This window comes from Beta vulgaris, chromosome 8, assembly GCF_026745355.1.
Source record: "Beta vulgaris subsp. vulgaris cultivar EL10 chromosome 8, EL10.2, whole genome shotgun sequence".
Taxonomy (NCBI): domain Eukaryota; kingdom Viridiplantae; phylum Streptophyta; class Magnoliopsida; order Caryophyllales; family Amaranthaceae; genus Beta; species Beta vulgaris.
This window is the reverse complement of record NC_079209.1, coordinates 56608123-56634349: the sequence shown is the minus strand read 5'-3', so window position 1 is coordinate 56634349 and position 26227 is coordinate 56608123. Positions and strand designations below refer to the sequence as shown.

The 26227-nt window shown below is 35.7% G+C and overlaps 3 protein-coding genes across 5 annotated transcripts; 2 read left to right on the top strand and 1 right to left on the bottom strand.

The window, feature by feature from the left end:
• The first annotated feature begins 1850 nt into the window (after nt 1-1850).
• Nucleotides 1851-6571, top strand: LOC125492579 (protein FAR1-RELATED SEQUENCE 6-like). Of its 2 annotated transcripts, none has more exons than XR_007269221.2 (4): nt 1851-3888; nt 3979-5135; nt 5393-5551; nt 5632-6571. XR_007269221.2 is itself a non-coding variant. In XM_048635214.2 (4 exons), exons 1-4 carry the CDS (start codon nt 2604-2606, stop codon nt 5668-5670), a joined length of 2541 nt encoding a protein of 846 aa, XP_048491171.2. In that variant the 5' UTR covers nt 1851-2603; the 3' UTR covers nt 5671-6569. The 2 variants fall into 2 exon arrangements, 1 of the variants encoding a protein (XP_048491171.2); XM_048635214.2 differs by having other exon boundaries at nt 5492-5551; nt 5632-6569.
• A 10281-nt stretch (nt 6572-16852) lies between these two features.
• LOC125492275 (uncharacterized) lies at nt 16853-20289 on the bottom strand. Its single transcript, XM_057391084.1, has 12 exons — nt 20056-20289; nt 19742-19791; nt 19599-19661; nt 19442-19501; nt 19284-19364; nt 18562-19203; nt 18330-18467; nt 17823-18223; nt 17380-17716; nt 17197-17290; nt 17031-17123; nt 16853-16964 (listed from the first exon to the last, which is right to left on the bottom strand). The coding sequence occupies exons 1-8, from the start codon at nt 20063-20065 to the stop codon at nt 17888-17890; spliced, it is 1380 nt and encodes a 459-aa protein (XP_057247067.1). The 5' UTR covers nt 20066-20289; the 3' UTR covers nt 16853-16964; nt 17031-17123; nt 17197-17290; nt 17380-17716; nt 17823-17887.
• Nucleotides 20290-20597: 308 nt separating this feature from the next.
• On the top strand, nt 20598-24436 carry LOC104902061 (F-box/kelch-repeat protein At1g55270). 2 transcript variants are annotated; one of them, XM_048634482.2, is made up of 4 exons: nt 20598-21245; nt 21340-21417; nt 22180-22365; nt 22716-24436. In XM_048634482.2, the coding sequence occupies exons 3-4, from the start codon at nt 22297-22299 to the stop codon at nt 23976-23978; spliced, it is 1332 nt and encodes a 443-aa protein (XP_048490439.1). In that variant the 5' UTR covers nt 20598-21245; nt 21340-21417; nt 22180-22296; the 3' UTR covers nt 23979-24436. The 2 variants fall into 2 exon arrangements, with proteins under 2 accessions (XP_048490439.1, XP_010688026.2); XM_010689724.4 differs by lacking the exon at nt 22180-22365 and having other exon boundaries at nt 20599-21245.
• The last annotated feature ends 1791 nt before the right edge of the window (nt 24437-26227 follow it).

Below are 26227 nucleotides of genomic sequence, written 5' to 3'. Positions count from 1 at the left end.
TTAAACTATACTTAACGTCTTTTAACATAAAAATTATATAATGTTTCATTGATAATAAAATAAATTTTAGATAAAGCACCCAACATATGAAAAGGACTTGAATGCTTTTTACCTTTCTTGGATCTTGAGTTGCATTAGAAATTTAAATTGTAGGAGTAATCTATTAGTATTTAACAACCTAGTCTAATATCTCCATCTATGAGTCTATAATGATTTATGATCATGGGTTGTGATGATCAGTAGGTCCCTAATGAATAAATAATGATGATCAAATGTAATTTTATGTATTAGCCTGGCTCTATTGTTTATATTGCCATTTTTGTATCGGGTAAAATGAGAAGTGGGATCGAATAGGATTCAAATAAACTAAAGGATAAATTAATTTTTTTTTATATCGAAAAAATTTACATTAATTAAAAGTTGTGATTATAAATTAGGAACATATTATACAAATGATAAACATAAACTAATCAAATATAAAAGACCAACAAGTAAATCTGGCAAAGAGTTAATTTCAACGTAAATGCCAGCTTATTTAGCTTTATTGTTTCAACTAAAGGATTAATGTTATATAGGATTGTCTTATAGTAATTTATATTATAAAATAAGGATAATATTCAATCCTAGAAGATCATTTAGTAGAAAAAGGAGTAAAAATTTTAAGATAAAAATGTGACTCAAAATAATCCCTTTAACTTTATAAAAACTCGTTAAGCTTAAACTTTGACCATTTTAGAGTAGAAAATAAAGTAGTATCTCACAAAACTTACTGTTCAACTAATATAATGCTAATGGAGTTCAATGTTAGAGATGGGAGACTATAGTAGTTGGCTAACTCTTCAATTTCTAGACGAGAGGTCAAGGGTCAAATCTCACCAAATTTATCTAATTTCTAAGAAGAATATACCCTTATCCCTCTTCTCAGGATGAGCCTTCTTCTTAGCAAACAAACATAAATGGAGTTGAATGTTAAATCGTAAAAAATTTCAACTAATATATACTTTATTCATTTCTAAATAAATACAACAACTCTATTTTTATGTTTGTCAACACACTACTTCGATCATCCCACATTTAATGGAAAATATTTGAGTAATCCTTAGGGTTGCCAACCATCTTAAACACATTAGAATAAAGGGAAAAGCTATATGCAGCCCTAAAAGCTGTATATAAGAAGCTAAAAATGAAAATAAGTTGCATTAATTGATCATTTATTATATCGGTTGATTCAAAATTTTTCCATAAATTCACAACTTATTTTCATTTTAAATAGTGTATTTATGTCTTATATGCAACCCTAAGGGCTGCATATAGCATAACCTAGAATAAAGTACTGATATGTATGTAATAAATGAAGGAAGAAGTGATATAACAATAATGTTTTAATCTATTCCTAACCAATGAAAGTTCAATAATAAGAGGATTGGTAACTCTTAGGATCACTCAATCAATCTCCGCATTCAATCCATCAACTTATTATTTCTTTATTTATTTATTCAATTTTCTAAAACTTATACAATCAATTCTAATTTTTAATCACTACTTGCCTAATGATGAGGAGCTAGCTCATGTGATAGAGCACTCTCCTCTAATCTCTGAGGTCAGGGGTTCGATCCTTATCCCCAGCATTATGTTGGGGTATTTCCTTAGCATGCTTTGCATGCTTTACCAGCCAATGTGCTGGTAGTTCCTACAAGGCTAGTAGCCTTGGTAGGGGTCAGCCCTTGAGCTGACTTAATTTCCCAATAAAAAAAAAAATCACTACTTGCCAAGATCTTATTTTCTCATATACCAACAAACCATTTGTGGAGTAGGCAAGTCAAAACATAATGGGTTGGCCCACAGAGGGATGATAAACATCTATTTGATAGATGCAAAAAAACATCTATCAGGCATTATAATAATATATTCCCAACAAAAGGTACTTGTGGTCCCCTAAGGAAAGGGGTGGAATGAAATTGAAAGTAACGGCGTTAAGGAAAGAGAAAGAAGTCCAGAAAAAAAGTCCAGAAACTAGGAGAGAGAAATTGAAGAGAAAGAAGATGAGAAACTTGAGAAAAAAGTCCAGAAATTCCAGAGAAATTACAAGATGAGAAAGATAAGGAATAATTCAAGGAGTAATTGAAAAATTTATTGAAGATGAGAAGATGAGCAGTAGCGGTATGGAATCGGTAATGAAGGAAGGGTGCGAACATGCAGTTCCCATAGCTGCGGAGGTAAGTACAATTCTGCAAAAAAAATTCAGTTGTAGAATAAATGATGAAATGTACGAATATCATTGTAAAATGTAATAAATATGTTATCTGAGTTAGTAAAAATGGTGGCTTGCGAATAAATTCAGCTAATTTTGACATTTATTGAAATGCGGAGGTTAGTAATAAATGAAATGGTGGGAAAAATTGACATTTATTGAAGTAGGGAAAAAATGGTGGCTTGCGAATAAATTCAGGTAATTTTGTTTGTATTGTAATAACTTCATGCTGCAATATTTATTAACCAAATAATTGGCATAGTAATAATTGAAAATATAAAATTGGAATTGCTGGAAATATTGCAATTGCTATCATTTAAGTTTGTATCTTATAATATTGGAATTGCAGTACATGAATTGTGTTCAATTGGTTGATAATGATGAACTGGCTGTTATTGAGACACCTGATCCTCATAGTTGTGGATCAAACACTGTTGTGCAACCACCTGCAGTTGGTATGGTGTTTGGGACATGGGAATATGCTGATGATTATTTTAGGAGATATGGAAAGCAGGAAGGTTTTGGTGTAATTAGGGCAGCTGGTTCTTTGAAGAAAGTAGGTGTGAAAGGGAAAGAGGTGACCGGTGGAGAAGTGAAGAAGGAGTTTAGGAATTACACTTGGAAATGTGAGTGTAATGGTAAGCCTGACATGAAACGAACATTGAAGGGGCGTGTTGCGGTTGGACGTAAAGGTGTAGAAGTGCCAACTAGGAAGTCTAAGAAATGCAATTGCCCTGTTATGATGTATGCTGCATGTAATGATGCTGCATGTAATGAAGGGGAATGGGTAGTGAAGAAGGTCGTATTGGATCATGTGAACCATAATCCAACACCAAGCAAATACAGGTTCATTAGCATGTTTAGGAAGGAGGAGGTTAGTTGCGCTGTTAGGAGGCGTTTGTTTAATGATCACGCTGTTGGTGTTAGAATATCACAGATTCATAGTAGCTTAGCGCGTGAGCGAAATGGTCTTGAGAATATGGCTATCACAGAGAGGGATCTTAGGAATATGGTTGCCAAGGAAAGGAAGTTGAAACTTGGACCCGGAGATGCAAATGCAATGCTAATGTACTTTAACAAGATGGCAGCTGACAATCAAAATTTTTTCCACATTCATCGACTTGACGATAAAGGGTATTTGAAGGATGTACTTTGGGTTGATGCTAGGTCGAGGGTGGCATACGAAGAATTTGGTGACGTTGTATGTTTCGATGCGACATATTTGACAAATGATTATGAATTACCTTTTGCAAACTTTGTTGGAGTGAACCACCATGGGCAGAGCATATTGCTTGGTTGTGCGCTAGTATCCCACGAAGATGCGGAGACTTATGAGTGGGTGTTTAGCACATGGTTGCTTTGCATGGGGGGTAAGGCACCCATTGGAATATTGACAGACCAAGATGCTGCCATGAGGAAGGCCCTTCGCAATGCTATGCCGGAGTCTGTACACCGGTGGTGCATTTGGCACATCATGATGAAATTTGGGAAGAAGCTTGGTTCATATGGTAATTACAAAGATTTGAAGGAAGCGTTGACGAAAGCCATATACGAGAGTGTAAGTCCAGAAGTTTTTGAGAGGAGTTGGGTTTGTGCCATAGAGAAGTATGAGCTTGGTGATGATGAATGGCTTCAAGGTATATTTGTTAAGTGAACCAAGCTTAGCATGTAGAAATGTTAGTACTGTATTGTATGCATTTGTCTTGAAGTTTTTAGCGACTCTGCAGGTTTGTTTCGGGAAAGAGATATGTGGGTTCCTGCTTACATGAGGCATCTATTTTGGGCGGGAATGAAGACAACCCAAAGGTGTGAGAGCATCAACAGTTTTTTTGATGGTTATGTTCACAAAACCACAAAATTATGCGAGTTTGCTGAGCAATATTGCAACGCGATGGAATCTAGAGCAAATGCGGAGAGGGAAGCTGATGCAAATAGTTCAAGGTATCTCCGTGTTGCTGTGACAACTTTCAAGACGGAGATTGTGTTTCAAAAGTTGTACACGGATGCTAAATTTAGGGAGATACAAAATGAATGTATGAAGGTGTTATACCTTGAATGGACTGGTAAGCAGGATGTTGGACAGGATTTGGTTGAACATACGTATGAGGATAGGGTTTGGGTGGTTAGCAAGGACACTAAAAAGGAGGTGCCTCTTGATAGGAATTGTGAATATGTAGTTCTTATAGACATGGAGACGACCGAAGCTAAGTGTGAATGCAAGTTGTTTGAGTCTGCGGGAATCTTATGTAGGCATATAATATCGTTATATAATAAGTTGAAAATTAAGGAGATACCTGAAAAGTACATACTACGTCGATGGCGGAAAGATGTATTCCGGAAGCATACAATGGTGAAGGTAGCTTATCACGACCCCTCAAAGACGGATGAAGTGCAGAACTATGATAGAATGATGCATGTTTTTGACCCAATCTGCTTGAAGGCAGCCAACTATGGTGATGTTCACACTGTGTTAGAGACGCTCCAAGTACTCAACATACGCCTAGATGAACGGCATTCCATGAAGATTGCTGGTATGAGCCTGAAAGATTGCACTCCTACTTCTGTTGGTAACTCACAGTGGGTGCAGTTGGCAAATGGTTCTGTAGGAGTTGGCAGCTGCAATAGGGTAGAGAAGTCCCCAAATGAATGTGAAGGTAGTCGCATAGAAGTTAATGTGGCTAAAGACCCCCCTACGAAAAAAACAAAACGGGCAGGTAGAATGAAGTCATGCGTTGAGAAGGCCAAGAATGAGAAGGCGAATAATGAGAAGGGAAAGAATGATGAAGGGAAGAATGCGGAAGCTAAGAAGAAACAGCAAGAAGCACCTAAGAAGGGGAAAGGCAAAGGAGTGAAACGCAAGGAGAACGCAGACCCCCCTCCTCAGGTATAAAACATGATTGAAGTTGGTTGTTAGTTATTTCAGTTTTGAGTTATTTCATTCATTGTTCATAGTAACATTTTTAAGTAATTTCGTTAATTGTTTTTATTGTAATCCTTTCATATATTTGAACAGTCATAACTGAAAGTTGAACAACTAAATATATTTCATGAACACAATTTATTTCACCATATTTCACTGCAAATATACAGTATAAAGTTACAATTTTTGTGACGAATTTGTAGTGCATAATATTTCTGCAGATAGTGAACTTACTTAGTGAACTTACCATCAAAGTGTTCATAGTCAAATTGCAATAAATTGAAAATTAGGCATTGACCAAAGATCGATGTTCAATTCAGGATTTGGAGAACGTGAATCCATCAACACGTTTGGAGCTGCAGTTGTGGCCTACTAGTCAGGTACCAATAGTATCGTGTGTGATTTGAATTGTAGTTTATGTTTTTATGTGTAGTAATACTAAGTTTTTTTAACGTTATAGGCTTACCAATACAGAGACTTCTTCGACAAAGAATGCTAGTTGAAACACTCGAATGGTAGTTGGAAGAATGGATTGGTAGTTGAAACACTCGAATGGAACTTCGAACATGAACAATGGATTTAAATTCATTACAGAATTAGTATGTTACATGTTGTTATTTGCTGCTGCAATACATCATATTATTTGCTACATTAGATTAGATCTTCAACCCCTCCGCTAGTAATTTTAAAGTTTGTAATAGAATCTCCGAGATAGGGACACATAATTGTGCGGATGTGTCGAATTCTTTCACCATTGGTAATGTGAATCCCAAGGAAAAACCGATTATTTATGCAGTTGGACCAAGACAGGCCAAGAGCTGGTTCAACTTGTATTCCAGATGTTAGTAGACGAATATTATTCGTATTGTGTGTGTTGTCGACGAAAGTAGCCCGAACTTCATTAGTGCATACCACAGCTGCATTGTAGTTATGTGCAAGTCCTCTCAACTCAGCTGAAATTTTGAAAAAAAGTTTGGACCTTGAAGTCATGTCTTCATGGTTATTGTTGAATGCACATTGGAAAATAGATGCAATTGAGTCAACGATAATTAGACGCACGTTGCGAGGTGATTGTTCGGCTTGCTTGCATAATATAGTAATATTTTTAATTGCCGTCAAAAGATCAGATGGATTATCAACTCGCATGACCTTCACATCATCAATGTTAATGTAACTACTCTCATTTATATAGTTTTCCTTCATGTAATTTGCAATTTTAACAAGTCGGTTTGCTGGGAAATTGTTGTTCGAATGTATGTAAATGCATGATCCGAATAAACCACCACATGATGGTGGGAGTTGGCACAACAGTGAGAGTTGTAAGCATATTTGTGTTTTTCCCGATGCACTTTCCCCACAAAGCTCCGTGATCATACCGGTTGGGAAGCCACCTCCTAACATGGTGTCGATCCCTTTGCAGCCCACAGCAATTTTCTGTTGAATTTGTTTGAAGATTTGTAGGTTTATTGGCATTGGTTGTGGATGGGTTGTGTTGTTGCCATAATTGATGGAAAATGGGTTGGTTAAGAATTTTATTTCTGCTTTGGATTATAATTTATAATGGGCCTTGTTTATACTTGGGTTAAGTATTTATAAAGGTTGACGGGCTATGGAGAGGATAAATGAGAAATGGACTTGAAAATGAAAATCCATTTCAGTTAATGACAGCTGCTGCCCAATTTCTCTTTCTTTCTCTTTCTTTCTCTGAACTTCTCTGATGCTGCACAGTGCTCAAGGTCTGCGCTGCAAACCCATTTGCAGACGCAAAACCAAATTGCAGCCTCAAACAAACAGATAAATGTCATTTCTCGTACTTGAAGTGATAAAAAAGTTGTTCATTTCTCAAGTTATTTGTACTTGTAAATTAAAACTCATAAAAATGTTGTTCAGAAAATATAAAACATAGTTCGCTCAATGTTTCGCAAATTTAGTAAATAACACTAAACTACTAAATTACTAAATTACTTTATACACTAAACTACTAAATTAAAACAGTAATATATTAATACAGTAAATTCATACTATAATAACGAAGTACTTTTAGTTACAAAATTACTTAATACAGTAAATTCATACTATATTAATTATATAAACCCATACAACATATCAATTACGTAATAGGAACAAAATTACTTAATACTTAATAGGAACAAAATTACTTAATACTTAATAGGTCTACTAAATTACTTAATAAAGTACGTAATACAATGAAATAACTTTTAGTTACTTATATTACTAAATTACTTAATTATCGTTATATTATTGGACTTTCTTCACTTGGCCGTAAATGATAGCACCGTCGTAAACATTTGAATGGTCAATTGTACCATGTCGATCGAGCACATCGTATCAAGCCACAATGTAACTTTCTCTTCAACGACGCCTTGACTTGATGCCCATTGTTCATAAATTTCCATCATTGGTGTATTTATAGCCATGCGATACCTCTCCACAGTTGGGCATGTGCGTAAATCTTGAACGGTGAAGGTAATGGTTTTATCTTCATTCGTTCGAGGATTTACTGGAATCCCTTCGTTCGTGTCCTATTATATTCAAAATATGTACGTAAATAATAATTTGTATCACTTACAAATTTAAAATATTTATTTCTTTTACCTTCTTGTAAGCAAGGACAACATACTGGAGGTGTTGAATTTGTAACTATTCGGACTCCCATCATGTTGTAACAATTTATCATGGTACACCAAACTCAACTCAGATACGTGTACGCCGGATCGGTTTGCGTAATCATCATAGACGACACGTAGTTGTTTGTGCATGCTCATCCGATACTCAACACCCTCGTCATCTATATCAGCCCCCTTGACGAGGAACATGCATTTCTTTGCAAGAGGGACCCCTTGGTCAACCGAACTACCATTTGTTGAAAGTGAGTCAGTTGAAGATATGGACATTCCCTCCACTGAGGAGGAATTTGATTTGGACGAAGATGAACTCATTTTTATAAAAACATTTGATGAGTTGTGTGACCCTATTTATAGCCATGGTTAAAATGCATTTAAGGCAAGTTAACTCCTATATTCAGTGGTTGTTGGCTCAACTCACTCATAACATAAATAACTCTAACAATATTCAAATGCCATAAAGTAATACTTATACAGTTCTACTGTCGATTACAATGGTACATTTACTCCTTCAAGTAAAGTACAATGGCAAATACAACCCAAGAAATGAAAAAAGCGAAATTAGCTGATTTCTCAGATCTACCAGACTTGAGGACTTCGATCCGTAAGTTGGTTATTTCATTCTTCAAATTTCTATTGGATTCCAACAAATCTTGATTAATCTTCTTCAAATCTGTAATTCGCTTCTGCATAACCTCCTTCTCCTCGTTCAACGCCTTTAATGCAATCGCAGTTGCTTCTAGTTCCATCTCCGACGCCGAAAGACTCTGTACATGGTGGTCGTCGTCCGCCCATTTGAAAAATCCACAGTCGCCTTCATTCTACCCAAAAAAAGTGAGATGATAATATTTTTTAAATAAAATAAAACATAATAAATCATTTTAACAAATTTTCGTTTCTCACCGGCCATAGGGGACAACCATAAAATTTACGCCCGGCATTAGCACCCATTTTTTTGGTCACTCTGAGGACGGCGGAAGTATTGTGATTGCAACATACGGTTGATTTTGCGGAGGACCTCCGGGATGAAGATGATCCTTTATCCATTTCTTATTGCAAACAGTTTTCGCAAATATTGGGGCTTTTTTAGGAGGACATTATGATTATCGGTTGAATAATATACTTAGATATTAGTACCATATTATTATTTTATTATAAGGTTGTGTTCCGTAATATTATAAACAAATAATGAGGATAAATGTAAAATGTAGGGGATATTGAAAAGGTTGTTAAGAATATGAAACATGTAGTGAGGATACTAAATGGTTATTATAAATTATGATAAATTGTGTTCAGGAATATGTATACATTGTTGACTGTTATAATACTTGTGTTCAGATAATAGAAGAGAGGTTCAGTAAATGGTACATAATAATGTTACTTAGATTAATAAATGATGCTAATAATGTTACTTAGATTATTACATGATGTTAATGCTTCATATCTAAAAGATGTTAATGCTTCATCTCTTAAATGATGCTAATCATGTTACTTAGATTATTACATGATGTTAATGCTTCATCTCTTTAAAATAATGTTATTAGGACAACACCATGTAAATGATGTTTTAGATTACAAAATAATGATGAAATTATTGTTCATTTATGAAGAGGCACACTATAAGTGAAGAGTCGCACCACTTCAAACTAAACTAATTATCTAAAGGGCACCATTGAAAAGACACGTTTATGTTGTGTATAAATAAGGCAAAGTTAAGGCAAAGTAATCATTAGTTATTCATAATTGACATAGAATACTGAAAGTATAAGAGAACAAACAAGACAAACACATGGAGCGAAACAACGAACAAGATAGAAACATGGATGGCGAAAACAAAGAAGAAATGAATATCGATGGAGTGAACGAAGAACAAATTAATGTTGTTGACGATAATGAAAATGTTGATGTCCCTAACCCTCGCCATCCATTGCTGTCAATTGAACACATCATGAGACATGAAATTTTTGAAAGGTGTTCGGAGTATGACAGAGGCGCACTTCGTGGCACATGCAGGCTATGGAGGCTATTCAATGATGAGTTCCTTGAAGAATCTAACTGGATGAAGAATTGCATGAAGAGGAGAGCGGAGATGGCAAGGGACATTGTTTTTTTTAATGCCATTTCTCTCTACAACACACTTTCAACTGATTGGGCAGACTTCCTTGACGGGTTTCCTCTACTGTTCGGGGAACAAATGTTTCCAAAACTAACGACGGAAATTCTAACGAGGGAACGAGCAAAAGGAAGCGTAACGATTTCGACGAGGGAACGAGCAAGAACAAGAAAGCGAAATATACCCATTCCGATGAGGGAACGAGCAACAACAACAAGAGGAAGGAAACTGATTCGGATGACGAGGGAGCAAACAAGAAGAACAAGAAGAAGTGCGTGTAAAGTAATATAGTTTATTCAATGAATATAATAAGTATATATATTTTCTTTTGTTTCATAAGTATGTTTAGTTTCGTTAGTTTGTTAAGTTTCATAAGTTTGTTAAGTTAGTTGATAGGTTGAATATAAGTTGTGCATATGTATTGAGTAGTTGTATTTTTAAATTACAAATGATGTTTTAAAGTTACAAACTTGTGTTCTTGAATTTTTAAGTTGTGTTCGTAGTTTAAGAAGTTATTAAATTGTATTAATGGATTTACAACTTCTGTTCGTCAAATTGGAAATTGTGTTTTAAGTTATAAATACTATTGCTAGATTTAAAAGTTGTGTTAATAATTGATCAAGTTTCATTAATGGATTTAGAACTTGTGTTCGTCAATTAATAAATTGTGTTTGTAAGTTATAAACTACTATTGATAGATTTATAAGTTGTGTTCATCATTTATCAAGTTTGATTAATGGATTTAGAACTTCTACTCGTCATTTTATAAGTTGTGTTTGTAAGTTATAAACTACTATTGATCTATTTATAAGTTGTGTTCATCATTTATGAAGTTTGATTAATGGATTTACAACTTCTGTTCGTCATTTTATAAATTCTGTTTCTAAGTTATAAACTACTATTCATCTATTTATAAGTGTGTTGTGTTTGTAAGTTATAAACTAGTATTGATCGATTGATAAGTTGTGTTCATCATTTATTAATTGTATTTGTAAGTTATAAACTACTATTGATCGATTTGTAAGTTTTCTTGTGTTTGTAAATTATAAACTACTATTAACGGATTTCAAACTTGTGTTCGGAATTTTTAAAATTGTGTTCTAAGTTATAAAATATTATTCATCGATGGGTCATCATTTTCAAGTTGTATTATTGGATTTACAACTTCATTTCGGCATTTTATAAATAATTGTAAGTTTCAAATAACTATTCGTTGATTTATAAGTTGTGTTCATCATTTATGAAATTGTATTGATGTATGTAGTAGTTGTTCGTGATTTAACTAGAAGTCATAAACGTTATTTTGTTCGTCATTTTGTATTGATTTACAAGTTCAAGTATTTAGAAGTCGTAAACGTTTAATATCGTACAAAATTAAGTCGTTTAACTCGTTTAAATCCATTAATACAAGTAAAGTTCAATAATATTACACGGACGTAAAGGCTACACTTTACACTAAATCCTTTCATATATTTCAACGTTTAATATCGTACAAAATTAAGTCGTTTAACTCGTTTAAATCCATTAATACAAGTAAGTTCAATAATATTACACGTATAATATTAGACGGATCCTTTCATATATTTCAAGTATTTAGAAGTCGTAAACGTTTAATATCGTACAAAATTAAGTCGTTTAACTCGTTTAACTCCATTAATACAAGTAAAGTTCAATAATATTACACGTATAATATTAGACGGACGTAAAGGCTACTTTACACTAAATCCTTTCATATATTTCAAGTATTTAGAAGTCGTAAACGTTTAATATCGTACAAAATTAAGTCGTTTAACTCGTTTAAATCCATTAATACAAGTAAGTTCAATAATATTACACGTATAATATTAGACGGATCCTTTCATATATTTCAAGTATTTAGAAGTCGTAAACGTTTAATATCGTACAAAATTAAGTCGTTTAACTCGTTTAACTCCATTAATACAAGTAAAGTTCAATAATATTACACGTATAATATTAGACGGACGTAAAGGCTACTTTACACTAAATCCTTTCATATATTTCAAGTATTTAGAAGTCGTAAACGTTTAATATCGTACAAAATTAAGTCGTTTAACTCGTTTAAATCCATTAATACAAGTAAGTTCAATAATATTAGACGTAAAGGCTTAACTTTACACTTAATCCTTTCATATATTTCAACACTTCTAACTGAAAGATGAACAAGTTTTTATATTTCCTGAACACAATTTCTACTTAATCCTTTCATATATTTCAACAATAATACCTGAAACATGAACAAGTTTCTATATTTCCTGAACACAATTTATTCTGCAAATAAACCGACAATTTCTTATACCTTGCAATTAACTGCGTTATATTATATTATCTTACTCTATAGTACTATCTAACTGCAGATATATTTACTCCAAAGTTAACTGTTAACTTACAACTTTCTCTCACCCCTTTTCTCCAAACTCCATACTCTCCAAACTCCAAACTGTCCAAACTCCAAACTCCCTCTCATGGCAGAATATGCAAACATTTCCCCCAACATCGAACCACCAACAGGCTGGTCCTTCACCGAATGTGAAACCAGGTCCACCATATATGGCATTCCCCCGCCCATAGGAAAGCCGGAATTAGATTTCAACAAAATAACTTACTGGAGGGATCACTCCTACTTTGGGGAAGTAGATGCAACCCCGTGGAAACTGAGGAAGATCATACGCCATCCTCGATGTGATCTTCCTGATTGCACTTTATACAGTCCCCTAAAGATGCAACAAGGATCGACGCCGGCCATGATTGGCCACCTACCCAACATAAGTGATCTTATTAAGGTACCAGATGCATTCAAGGTGTTCTTAGATTGGAGTATATGCAGGCTAGATGATGAAGGAAGTAAGAAAATTGTGCCTGATTTTGCTAGGTACATTGTCGACCCAAAAATCACAATTCCTGATTCAGGTTTCATATACTTGATGAGAACTCAGGTGGTTCAAGTACTAATGGCCAGCTATGTACACGACCTTCATGTCATGCACATCATGGCCCCAATGTCACACATACGGATAACCATGTTTTCTGCAACGCGGGTTAGGAGAGGGGATGAGTGGCACTACACTATGGTCCGACTAAGGGGGGCATAAGTGAACTTAATCCTTTACCCCCACACACCCCACTGTTAATTTGGAGTGTCAGGGGTTGTGCCAGGCCTAGTTTCGTATCTCATTTCTGGACTATCTTCGGTGTTCATCAACCGGTGGTCATGGTTCTACTAGAAACCAGGGTGACGCAAGATGAGTTTGGGGAGGTGCATGCAGTACTAGGCACGTCCATGAAGTATGAGTACGTGAACGGCGTGGGCATTTCTGGGGGGATGGCTGTGATGTGGTGTGGAAACGACGTCGATGTCGATGTCCGGAAGGCTGAGGGTGGCGGCCACGCGCAATTCGTGGTTGATGTTCAGGTACGTTTGGTTGTTACTATTTTATTTCCATTTATATTTCACACTCTTTTAAAACCAACTATTTGAGAGTAATTTCCGTAATTGTAGTCTAAACGGAACACCTGTATGAGGAAGAGGCTTTTCGCAGGAACAACTTGAAGACAAATCAGGTTATCAAATGAAGAACTACTATGTCTTTTGTTATAAATTATTTGGAGATCCAATTAGTAATATATTATGTGTTTTGTTAAGATATTTGTCGGTAACTATTTCATATGATAAAGTTCTTGCAAGATATGATATTATGGAGTAAAAAACACGTTACAAATAATATTGAAAGATATAGAACGCAAAATTTAATTATTTAGTTAACATAATACAAATTAGTAAATATAACTAGTAAATGTAACTGTCCAATTAAGTCTTGAAAACCGGAGTTAATAAAGGAGTCAAATAAGTCAATTAATACTAATTAGTAAATGTAACTCATCTCCTACACTCCTACTCTGATCTTCGTCTCTCTCCTCTCTCCTTCACTTCGTCCCTCTCTCCTCTCAACAACCCAAAACACCATCCCAATAAAAACTCACTCATGGCACTCTTCTTGCAAATGACAAAAGAACTTAGAGAAGCAGGCGCAACAAAGCGAGAACGTTATTTATGCACTCTTCTTGGCAATTCAATCACTGATGGCACCCCATACGCCTGGAAGATGTACTACTCCGGCGAAGCTGCTGAACTACTAAGCGAAGAGACCTTCAAAACATTGAAAGAAACCATCGAGGCTATGGAGGCTTTTTTTTCACACCCCCTTGTAGGTCTCCCTCTCAACCTCGACCTAGCGTTTCAGGTAAAAAAGAAAAGGGAAAGGATGTAAAAGATGCAAGCATTGTTCTGTTAAAGAAAAGGGAAAGGGAAAGGAAATAAAAGAACCACCAAAGGTATATATCATTGACGATTCATCTGATGATGAAGAACCTGAAGTGAAACCCTATCATGCTTCATCTGATGATGAAGAGGCTGAAGAGAAAGCCTATCATGCTCAAGACTTCTATGATTGAGTAATTTCCATATTCTTTTCAGTCATTTTTCCAAATATTATTTTTGGTGTTGCAATTGTATCTATTCATTGTATCTTTCAGTATCAAAATATATTTGTCTTAACATTATTATTTTCCCTTTAAAACATGTTGTGGTTATATTGAAATAGTGATGTTGTCGTATAAAGTAAATTATGAAGTGTAGATCTCATTTTATTTTCCCTTCTTTCCGTTTAAAAAGACATGTTGTCTTTTAATTTAAATAGTCATATATGAAATTTTAAAATAGATGATTTTAATTTCATCATTCTAACTATTCGTACGTGTCGTTTTTATGTAGCTGCGACGTTGCCCACCGTTGAAGAAGGAACGATAATTTTTCAACAGCTGGATTAGGATCGCTTCAATTGGCTGTGTGCTTTTGTTTATTTTGAAGACTATCGTTAATGTGTAAAAATGTAGGTTATGAATTACTTGCTCATGAATGTTAAACTTTGTAAGCTTGGCTTTTGTTTATTTTGTAAGCTTGGCTTTTTGGCGATTGAACTTCGTTTGAAACTTTTGGAAAATGGTTAACTTCGTTTTTAGGTGTTAATTTGAATCACAGTGGTGAACGACTATTTTGTAACTAAACTTTATTATTATCATGAATGTTATGATTAATATTGGGTCTAGATTATAAGTCTAAATGTGTTATGATTATCATTATAAGTGTAAATGGTTTCATAACTTGTGTTATGATTATAAGTCCGGGGAGGTGAGGTTCATGGTTTGATAAATTGTGTTCATGAGTTAACAAACTGGGTTCATGGTTTGATAAATTGTGTTCATGATTCTAAACATACTTTCTTCATATAATCCACAAATATTTTATGTATTTCACAAACTCCATATATTGACAAACATACTTTCTTCATATAATCACAAACATTTTATGTGTTTCATAAATTGTGTTCAGGGTTTTATAAATGTGTTCATGAGTTAACATGCTGGGTTCTTGGTTTGATTAATTGTGTTCATGGTATTTATAAATCGTGTTTATTTTATGTTCACTATATTGACTTCACAAACTCTATATTAATTTCACAAACTCCATATATTGACAAACATACTTTCTTCATATAATCACAAACAGTTTATGTGTTTCATAAATTGTGTTCATGGTTTTATAAATGTGTTCATGAGTTAACATGCTGGGTTCTTGGTTTGATTAATTGTGTTCATGGTATTTATAAATCGTGTTTATTTTATGTTCACTATATTGACTTCACAAATCTATATTGACTTCACAAACTCTATATGAATTTCACAAACTCTATATTTAAAGAAACTTTCTTCATGTAATTTGTCAGAAAATCACCCCAAAATAATATTAAACAAATAAGTTGTGTTCCTGCGAAAGTCACCCAAAATCAAAACCCAATCTAAACCCAACCACTGCCCAATCTAAACCCAACCACTGCCCAATCTATTTCATCCTATATATATATCTATGAGGCCAAATATAGCCCAACATCACCCCAAAAGAATATTGTGATATTTCATCCTATATCTGTCAGCCCAATCTATGGCTATGTATCAGCCCAATCTATGGCCAATCTAGGCCACCCCAAAATTATATCCACCCAAAAGCTGCCCAAGTTAATGTACAACAAAATTACATCATCATAAGAAAACATTAACACAGTAAACTACTTCCGCGGGTACCCTTCACAAAGAGGACATCAAAGCCTTCACACTTTCGCGGGCCTCGTTGAAGTCGCACATGACATCCTCACATAGCAACCATTTACGCTCTTCCACAATGTTTCCCTGTCCACATAAAGAATCCATTTCATAATAATTTAATGAAAACCTTAGTTCAATATCAAGAAATTAACGGAACATTTACCAATTGTACACTCTCCACAAAACGATCGGCATTGTGCTTGATAGCTAACAACATGTAAACTCCGCAGCTATGCCTAACATATAACATAATATAAATAATTACTTTACATAATATAGATAATTATTTAACAACCTGCCATCATAACCTAATTAAGAGAAACTTACAAGTCCGACTGCTGCTTCATGTTTAGAGTAGAACGCGGCCATCTGCTCACAGCCCCGATATCCCAGGAACTGTCGACAGCTCTAAAATACCGGTCCATTGCGTAGCACTGTCCACATATATTAGTACATTATATAAAGCATAATGTATATTTTAAATTATTACCATAATACATAAATCAGGTGTACCAATGCCTCTACTGATACGTGATGCAGCTTTGCAGCTTCTTTTGTTTCCATGGAGTCTATGATCATCACCTCCTCCCTGTTTACCGAGAAGGCGGCACACCACCAATGACCGTCTTCAATAACAGGGAACAAATACCTGAAATTGACTTCACTTTTCAATGTTCCATATTGTTCGTTGTGAAAGGTATATACATTGTAGAATGCACATATTGTTCGTTGTGAAAGGTTTATGCCACATACCACACTTATCCTAAGACATGACGCAACTGGTGTGTTCTTGATGGAGGACTGGATTATCCTATCAACACTATCCCAGTTATCTCCTTCTACTTGCAGCACTCTTATCTACATGGAAAAAGAATTATGTTTTTTACTTGCTTGTTATTATAATAACAACATACAATAACTCACCGCAAATGTTGGATCCAGCATCAACCTCCTGCTTCTAGTTCCAAATCGCCGCCCCCACACTTTCACATAAAGACATGCTGCAACTCGAACATACTTGAGAACAGCAAATGATTAGAACATTAAGTTGTAATTAAAAACTCATATGTCTGGTTAGCAGGGCACTTACATTATCATCTAATCGACCACGGGCCTGAGACAATGATCTACAACAACTCAATGTCGCAAAGTTCCCATCAACATCAATTATAATTGGATCTCCCCTGACATTGACAAATAATTCATCAATTATAATTGGATCTCCTGAATCAATTTAATTGGATCTCATCAACTTGCTTGTACTACAACTTACTTGCATTTTGACATCAGCTCAAATAATTTATCCTTGTTGGTTGCCTTAGGACGCCACGTCTGTTCGTACTCCTCACTCAAAACAACCGATGTCTTTGTCTTCCTATGTTTACGGCTTCGTTCTCCTACTTGCGATTCTCCATTTGAATTAACATTTTCATTACCTGCTGTTTCATTCTCTCCACCTTCACTTAATTCTTCAACCTCCTTCACTTTCCTCCAACTGTACTTCGAACCCTCTACTACTGTTATACCTATAACTGGTGCCTCCATTAGTGCAGTTCCATACTTACCCACCACCATCTCTACTTGTGCTTCCAATTGTGCTTCACTGGAACCTGTCAATGTATTATTACTACTCGACTCTCCCAATTGCAAATTCCCATTTACAATTACATTCTCAAATCCTGGGGGTGCTACTGGTGATGAACATTCATCACGTACCTCAGACTGTTGGCGACTCCTCAATGATATAGGTGATCTTCGTCCATCTGACTGTCGGCGACTCCTCAATGATATAGGTGATCTTGGTCCCTCCCCTCTGACTGTTGCCTACTGAACATAGGTGGTGATCTTGGTGGTGCAGATGTACCTGTACCTATACCTTCTGCATTTCCATACTTTTGCCTTCCATTACTACTGCCTGCATTTCCATCATTTTGCATTTTCCTTCGCAACTTATACTCATAAGGATTTAATTTAGGAATTAACTTACGTCTTCCTTTCAAGGCCCCTTTTCTCTTACATGTTGTTACTATCTGGGGATCCAATTCATTGTATTCAGATTCAGGCATCTTGTCCCTCGCTTCAAGAGGATGACGTTCCCCGTACGCAACATCCACACACTAACAAAAATATACACAAACACAGCAAATCTAATATACACAACACAACAAATCTTATTCCTTCATACTAAAAAAAATTACACATTATTATATATAAACTACTTACACCGAGGCCACCATAATCACCTGCTGCTTTCCTATCTTCTTTCTTTGCAAGGTTTATATCCTCCTTCGTCCATGCTTTCATTCGTGGAAAAACTCCCCACGATACAGGGTTCCTCCTCAATCGATCAAGGTATAACACCTACAATAGAGGGTTACAAAAATAACACAATTTGTAATAAAACACCTACACTGAATGATATGAATAAACAATATGATTGTCAAACAAACCATACCGCCAGAAATATAGTGCAACCACCACAGCATTTCGCATATCCTTCAGTGTAAAACCTTTTCGCAAAATTACCAACAGATTTTATAAGATGGTCCAACACAAAACTACACCAATCGTATTCTTTTGCCCTCTCTGCAACACTTACAACTGGGAGCATCTTCACAGACATTCGATGACAACTTGTCGGGGCCATCACATCATTCACCGCCATCATCATAAATGCCTTCTTGAATTCTGAGTCATCTTCCAAAGGCCCCTCAATAACTTCCAAAATTGTCTTCCGCGAAACACCCCTAGGTCCAGACGGGCATCGCGTAACAAATGATTCACACAGTCTAGCAACTTCATTCTCCATCGCATCGTCCTCACAAACTTTTGGTACATGCCTCGGACCAATAGGGATACCAAGTACCCAGTGGACTTGTATCTTCGATAGAGGGAATTCCAACCCATTCACCACCAATACCCTCCTCTTCACATCTACCATTGTGCACAACCAATAACATAAATTCCTCGGCAAACCCTTATCCACAAAGTGCAATAATCCAGCAAACCCCATTTCAGCCACCAAACGCTTTTTCCTCTCATCAAATTGCTTTACGATTTGACCAAATGTCTCGACTCGGCAATTGAAATTCACTTCCTGTCAGTTAAAGTTTGTACACACAATTAAACATTTTGCGAACTTGAATTTGCCTAAGACAAAGACAAACATTCCCTTACCCTTTTATTGTTAAGTAGCACCCGGCTAGCAATCACTTCCCCACTCTCCTTTAACCTTCCACCAACACTTAATTTATTAACCTGCTATTGCAATCTCATTCAGTAAAATTCACTACATAAAATAAATTCAAAATACTTCAATTGGTTAAACTAACTACCCTGTATACTTCATCAGGAAGCCTACCCCCTTTGCCGCTCTTGCACCATAGTCCATTCACCTTCAAAACAATCATATTCAATGCTTCAATACATTTTACAATCCTTTAATTAAATAAACAAACATATAAACAAACATAAACAGGGATATTAACTTACTTCCTCATCCTCGTCCTCTTCTTCAACATGCCATGATTCACTGCCCTCTTCCTCCTCATTGACCTACATGATTCCTAATATATTATTTACTGCTATTTATCTACCAGAGAAATTCACATTTCACAACAGAAAACATCAATTACCTTATCCTTACGATGGCCCTTCCCCTTCTTACCATAACCACCTTCATCACCTAGAGGAAATCATTTTTTTCAAATTAATTACCTTCATTTACAACTATCAACTACATGATTCTATTTTTCCGCAAAACATTCAATTTACAACTCAATATTCAATAACATGCACAAATAAATTAGATTCAGCTTAACTGCAACAGAGTTCATCATAAAATTCGCCATTTCCATTTACTTTCAACTACAACTAAAAATAATGTTTTCAATTACATCAATTACGAACATTTACGGAATATCCATATTAATTTCAGAAATTCACTTACCTTCACCCATTTCCTAAATCAACTTGCTGTTGAAATTTCTCTTCTGCTGTGGAGTAATTTTTGGCTTCTGTGTGGGTTGTTTTTTTTATAAGCTTTATTCAATTCTCGGAAGATTTCTTGCCTTCTTCACTATCTCCTCCCAATTTTCTTCTTCCTCGCCACCGCCAATTCTTCAGTTTCTCCTCCCAATTTTCAAGTTCTTCTGAGCTGTCTAATCATTACCTTTTTAGGAGGAGTTTTTTTGGAATAGGTGGGAATGGGTCATTAACACTGAGATAACGTTACAAATCAGTTAATGTGCGAAAGGACATTAGTACCCCTGACTTTAATATGCGAAAAGACTTTATTACCCCTGATAGATGTTTTTTTGCATCTATCAATTATATGTTTATCATTTCTCTTGGCCCACAACAACAATTGAAAGCATCTTGTTGGATTTGAAGTTACGTGGGTCCCAAATTTTTCACCTTTTTTCTTGAAATCTTCATCTAGTAGTCACATTTTCTTTTCTTTTTTCACCCCCTTTGTGTTAATTTAATACTCCCTCTCACATTTGACCTGTTTTTATTGTTCCGCCATCATCTTGCTTTTTTACTACTTATCTTCCTTTACTTTTTTTGGGTTCTTTCTTTCTCCCAATTCCAAACAACAGCAAACTTCCAAAGCTTCAAAATTTCCACCGATTTCTTCTTGGAATTTTGCTCTGATATATCTCACAACCTAAAAACTTTGGCAGCATACACATAAACAACACCTTTAATTGAAGAAAGTGGTTTAGGTTTAGCCGTTTAGTCTTCATTTCATCATCTTCATTCGTCTCTTCTTCTAAACACTCTTTTCTTTGGTTGATTGCACCTTTTTTTGGGTCATGTGTCTTCACTCATTGATTAAATTGCACTAAAACACACTCTTTTTTCACACTTTCTGCAACATTTGGTCCTCCTAAAACCAAAGGATTGAGAATTTTCTTTCAAAGGTTCAAATTTTCTCCCAAATTGAAGCTTTTGAAGTGGAAATTTAGACTTTCTGTAATCTGGGTTTTTGATTTTGGAGGTGGGTTTTTGATTTTGGAACTTATAATGCTTGTTTTAGGAGGTGGGTCTTGTGGTTTCTTCTGTTTGATGGGTTTTTTGCCTTGCAATTAAATTTCTAGAAGAGAAGAATTTTCTGTTCCAATGGCTTGATAATTGGTGGGTAATTCAGACCTTTTTCTTGACATTTTTTTGACTTTTATTTTTTAGAATTTTGATTCAGTTGGTAATTACATGATGTTGGTATGTACAGGGGCTGAAGAATTTTCAATCATTTTAGGGAGGGTTTGCTGATGAATGAGACATGGATAAAATTATTCAACCTCCTTTGGTAAGTTGGCCTGCCTGCAAATTTTATCATGCTGCAATTAATTATGTGTTGATGATGTTTGTTATGTTTCTGTTTATGGGTTTTGCTAGTGACTTTTCAATTTGCTATTTTTGTTCAAATGTTAGAAAGTTTCAACCTTTCATTGTTAGAGATAAAGAGTTTGAAAGTTGATATTTTGAAAATTTACTCCGATACAAATCGAATAACATCTTACATACTTCCTCCGTTTTGAATTACTTGCAACATTTTGACCAAAGATGTGAGAGCTTTTTAGTCAAAGTGTTGCAAGTAATATGGAATTGGAGTAAGTAATTAACATTTATTTTTACATATTAGTAAGAGAATATGGTCAAAGTGCGGTATGTAAATAGTGTCAGAAGTCAAGTCGAACGACCTATAAAAATACATAGTATTGAGAAAGGAGTAATAATTTTAGTTCACTTGAATTTTATTTATTTACTTTTATTTTGGGGGGGGGGGGGGGTGGGGTGAGGTGGGGTTGAGGAAGGGGAGGGTGGACATTCTTAATTCTTACTAAGTCAACAAGTTAGAAATTGTAGTCAAGTGGGAAGAAATAAACCTTAACTAGACTTGGTGTAGTTTCATAATTGATGCCAGTTGAGTGAAGAAAGGGATATCTTGAGCTTAATTGTTTGATTTCGATGGTCAAGGCAAGCTGGCATGCTGTCAGTGGTGGTACTAGTTAATGCCAATGACATAGCAGTATAGTCTACGATCATTCTAAAATATCCAACCAAACAGGTATTAATGTGGTCATCTTAAGGACTACAAAAGGGAAGTTGTTCTTGGTTCGAGTTTTGCGATGAGAGGAATTGACATGGTCATCTGAAGAATGCTATATGCTGTATTTTGTTGTGTATGCGAAGTTCTTGCTATATCCAAATGATGGAAAACAAACCGAAATCAATCACTGCTTCGGTGGCTCAGGTTGGCATGGTTGATCTTTGATTTCGTCATAATTCACTCTAACCTATGTTTTAGCAATATATATTTTTATTTTTTCCAAGTTCGCATTAAGAAGTTATAGCATACAGTGAGCAAAAGTACTTCTGTGGTATAGTTCAATGTTCCATTTTTCGACATAAATCCAGATTCTTGAGATAAGAGTTCAGTTTTTGTATCTTAACATGATGTATAGATAGCTTTCTTTTTGCCAGATTCTTGGTAAACTGCTTACAAGTATACAAGGGGAATCTGTGTATATGCAAATTGTAAAGAGGAAAACTGGGTTAGTGGTCTTAAAGTTAATAATAATGAGAATGCTTCTAATGTTGCAGGTTGACTCAACAGCATGTTTGTGTAGAGTAGATGCTGGTTTAAAAACTGTAGCTGGAGCAAAGAAATATGTCCCTGGGACAAGGTTGTGTATACGACCTGACATCAAGCCTTCCATTCATCCCACAAGGCAGAAATCTTCACGTGGTGACAGGAGCCGCAGTCAGTCTCCTCTCCTTCCAGGTCTCCCTGATGATCTGGCCATTGCTTGCTTAATTAGGGTTCCAAGAGTGGAGCACCGAAACCTCCGATTAGTCTGCAAAAGATGGTACCGTCTTCTTGCTGGAAACTTCTTTTATTCATTAAGAAGAAGTCTAGGAATTGCAGAAGAATGGGTGTATGTCATTAAAAGAGACCGAGATGGTAAGATATCATGGCATGCATTTGATCCGGTTTACCAACTCTGGCAACCCCTTCCACCTGTTCCCAAAGAGTACTCTGAAGCTCTAGGGTTTGGATGTGCTGTTCTTAGTGGCTGCCATTTGTACCTTTTTGGAGGGAAACATCCTCTTAAGGGTTCAATGAGACGGGTCATTTTTTACAATGCCCGAACTAACAAATGGCATCGGGCACCTGATATGTTACGCAGGAGACATTTCTTTGGTGCATGTGTCATCAACAACTGTTTGTATGTAGCAGGTGGGGAGAACGAGGGTATACACCGTTCCTTAAGATCAGCTGAAGTTTATGACCCGAATAAGAATCGATGGTCCGTAATCTCAGATATGAGCACAGCAATGGTGCCTTTCATTGGTGTTGTTTATGATGGAAAGTGGTACTTGAAAGGGCTCGGCACTCATCGCCAGGTTCTAAGTGAGGTGTATCACCCAGAATCTGACAACTGGTATCCAGTTTATGATGGAATGGTTGCAGGTTGGAGAAATCCCAGTGCTGCTATGAATGGAAAGCTATATGCATTAGACTGCAAAGATGGGTGTAAACTTAGGGTTTATGATGAGGCAAGTGATTCCTGGAGTAAACACATCGATAGCAGAGTTCATTTGGGAAACTCCAAGGCCTTGGAAGCAGCAGCCCTCGTACCTCTTAACGGGAAGTTGTGCATCGTGCGGAATAACATGAGTATTTCTTTCGTAGATGCCTCAAGATCTGAAGATGTTGGAAGTGCAGAAACTTCTGAACATCTTTGGGAAACAATAACAGGGAGAGGTCAGTTCAAGACTATGATGATGAATATCTGGTCAAGTATTGCTGGTAGGAAACACTTAAAAAGCCATATTGTCCATTGTCAGATTCTTCAAACTTAAAACTAGGGTATACGACAATGAATCGGAAATACGAATTTTGTGTTGTGTTTTTCATGTCTCTGGATCTAGCAAGCTTTCGGCACATCTTTTTGCCAAAAAAGAAAAGATAAACCGGCAGATGTGCCTAAAGTTTGCTACATTAGAGCGAGTCACGTACAAGTCTGCAATTGTTGTGTTTTTCAGATTGTACTATTACTAAAGCTCACGCACGAAGTAGATCTATCTATTGCACATAGTTTACGAAATATAGTGAACCATTCCCTTGTTGGTTCATGTCCTGCGGTCTGCAGAAGATGTTAGTATGATAGTTATCGTTCACAACCGTAAGTTTTTGATGCAAACGTAGTTGGTGGATCAATACATTGATCGATTGCATTTCTAGTAGCTTATCTGTCTGTATGATGCCTTGTTTGATATATGAGAACTGAGAAGTGAGAACTATTAGTTTTTTTGTCCTACTACGAGGAGTTTTGCACTGCCTTTGGCGAGTGGACTAATCTCCTACGGGAGTTTGCATGGGTATCTCAAAGGGCAGGGATCCGAGACCTTGGTTAAGGAGCGAGAGGTCCTTAACCACTCATGCCAACCCCAGTTGGTAGTGAGAACCATTGATGATAGTTGGAAAATGAGTTAAATTCTTACTTCTTCACGAGCCTTTCCTTTCTATTTATTTATTGGCCATCCCTTTTATTTTGACAACATTGCTCAATTATTAACTTTATAATGATAATATATAGTGAAGAGTGTTCGAAAAAAGTTGTTTTTTCTAATCTAAAAAGAATATGATATAATTTGGGACTTTGAACAAAAGGCACTAGGTGAGTGATATTTTTTCAAAATACTACCTTATAAAAGATATTTTGCAATTTACTTGTACTTTATTGCATCTTTACATGCTTTAAAGGAGCGTAAAAAAAATAGAGAGAAAAAGCTAATTGTATAAGATAGAGAGGGAAAAAAACACACACTGAAGCAAATTCAAAAGGGACAAAGTGAGTATATTGTTAGATAAACCTACCTCTATGTAATAAACTGAACCAATTTACATCATTACATTTAAGGATAACATCAAATAAAGAGTCTAACAAACTATGTACATTAGCTTTTACCAAAGAATCTGTAATCAAAGTGACCTGTTATTTAGAGGTGGACAAAGTTGTAAAAATTAGTTATGTTTGACAAACTGACGTTAAAGGTTGATCGATCATATAATTGTATAGCAATAAATAAATTTCCCTATTATAGAAAATGATAGATAGTTCCTCTGTAACATAATAACTGTAACAAACGGGTATTATTTGTGAGGTATAAAATATTCATTTGTTGCATTTATTATGTTACGGAGTAAGCATATGAAAATCATTGTACTGCGACTGGCTCGAAAGTAACAGCGGACTATTTAGAGCGCAACTCTATTAATAGGTGAACAGATTTACAAATTAGCTGATGTTATTTATATGGAACTATGGAACAAATAAAATTAAGCATCCCAAAGTAGATTCGCAGAAGTTGTGAGAATGACATTAGAGATTTGTTTTGCAAGTCAGTTGTTATAAGAGTAGTACTTTGTTGTTTGATTCCTTCAATTCACATGATGAGTCCTCCTTCACCAGTTGGTGTTGGAGTTTATAATAAATGTTTGTGAAGGAAACTCAAGAGTTGCTTCAAAAGAGAATGTGAAGAGTCCCACATTGATAGAATAATAGGTAGTGTAAGGGGTTTATATACATTACTCTTTCTATACCCTTTGAGTTGTGTGACAAAAGGACTTTTAGTGGGCATGTGGTGAGTGGAGTCACCACGCCCGGTCTGGGCCAGGGCCATGGCCATGGGCTTTGGGCTTTGGGGAATAAACTTAACTTAACTAAAGTTTTGGGTTAAAAATCTGTGGTTTTTAGCCAGTAATTAGGTTACCGTTTTTTCCCGAATTTCCTCCCTTAAGGAGCCGTTATTTCCTAATTACGGGCCATTATCTCCTCCCACTAAGTCGGCTGGTAACCACGTTTTAACCCTATTATCCTTTTATAAATACGTAGGTTACTGTTCTCTAAAACACACAGAAAATCAAAAACACCTTCTTCTTCCACTCTCGAAAATCTCTTTCTGGGCAATATTCAGGATCGTTCTCAATCTGATTTTCCATCTACACTGGAAACTCAGAGACCGTGTACCCCTGGAGGTTGATTGCTAAGAGGCCGTGTGTTGTAGCGGGGCAAATTCAACTTTAGGACAGTGAATTCTTCACGCCA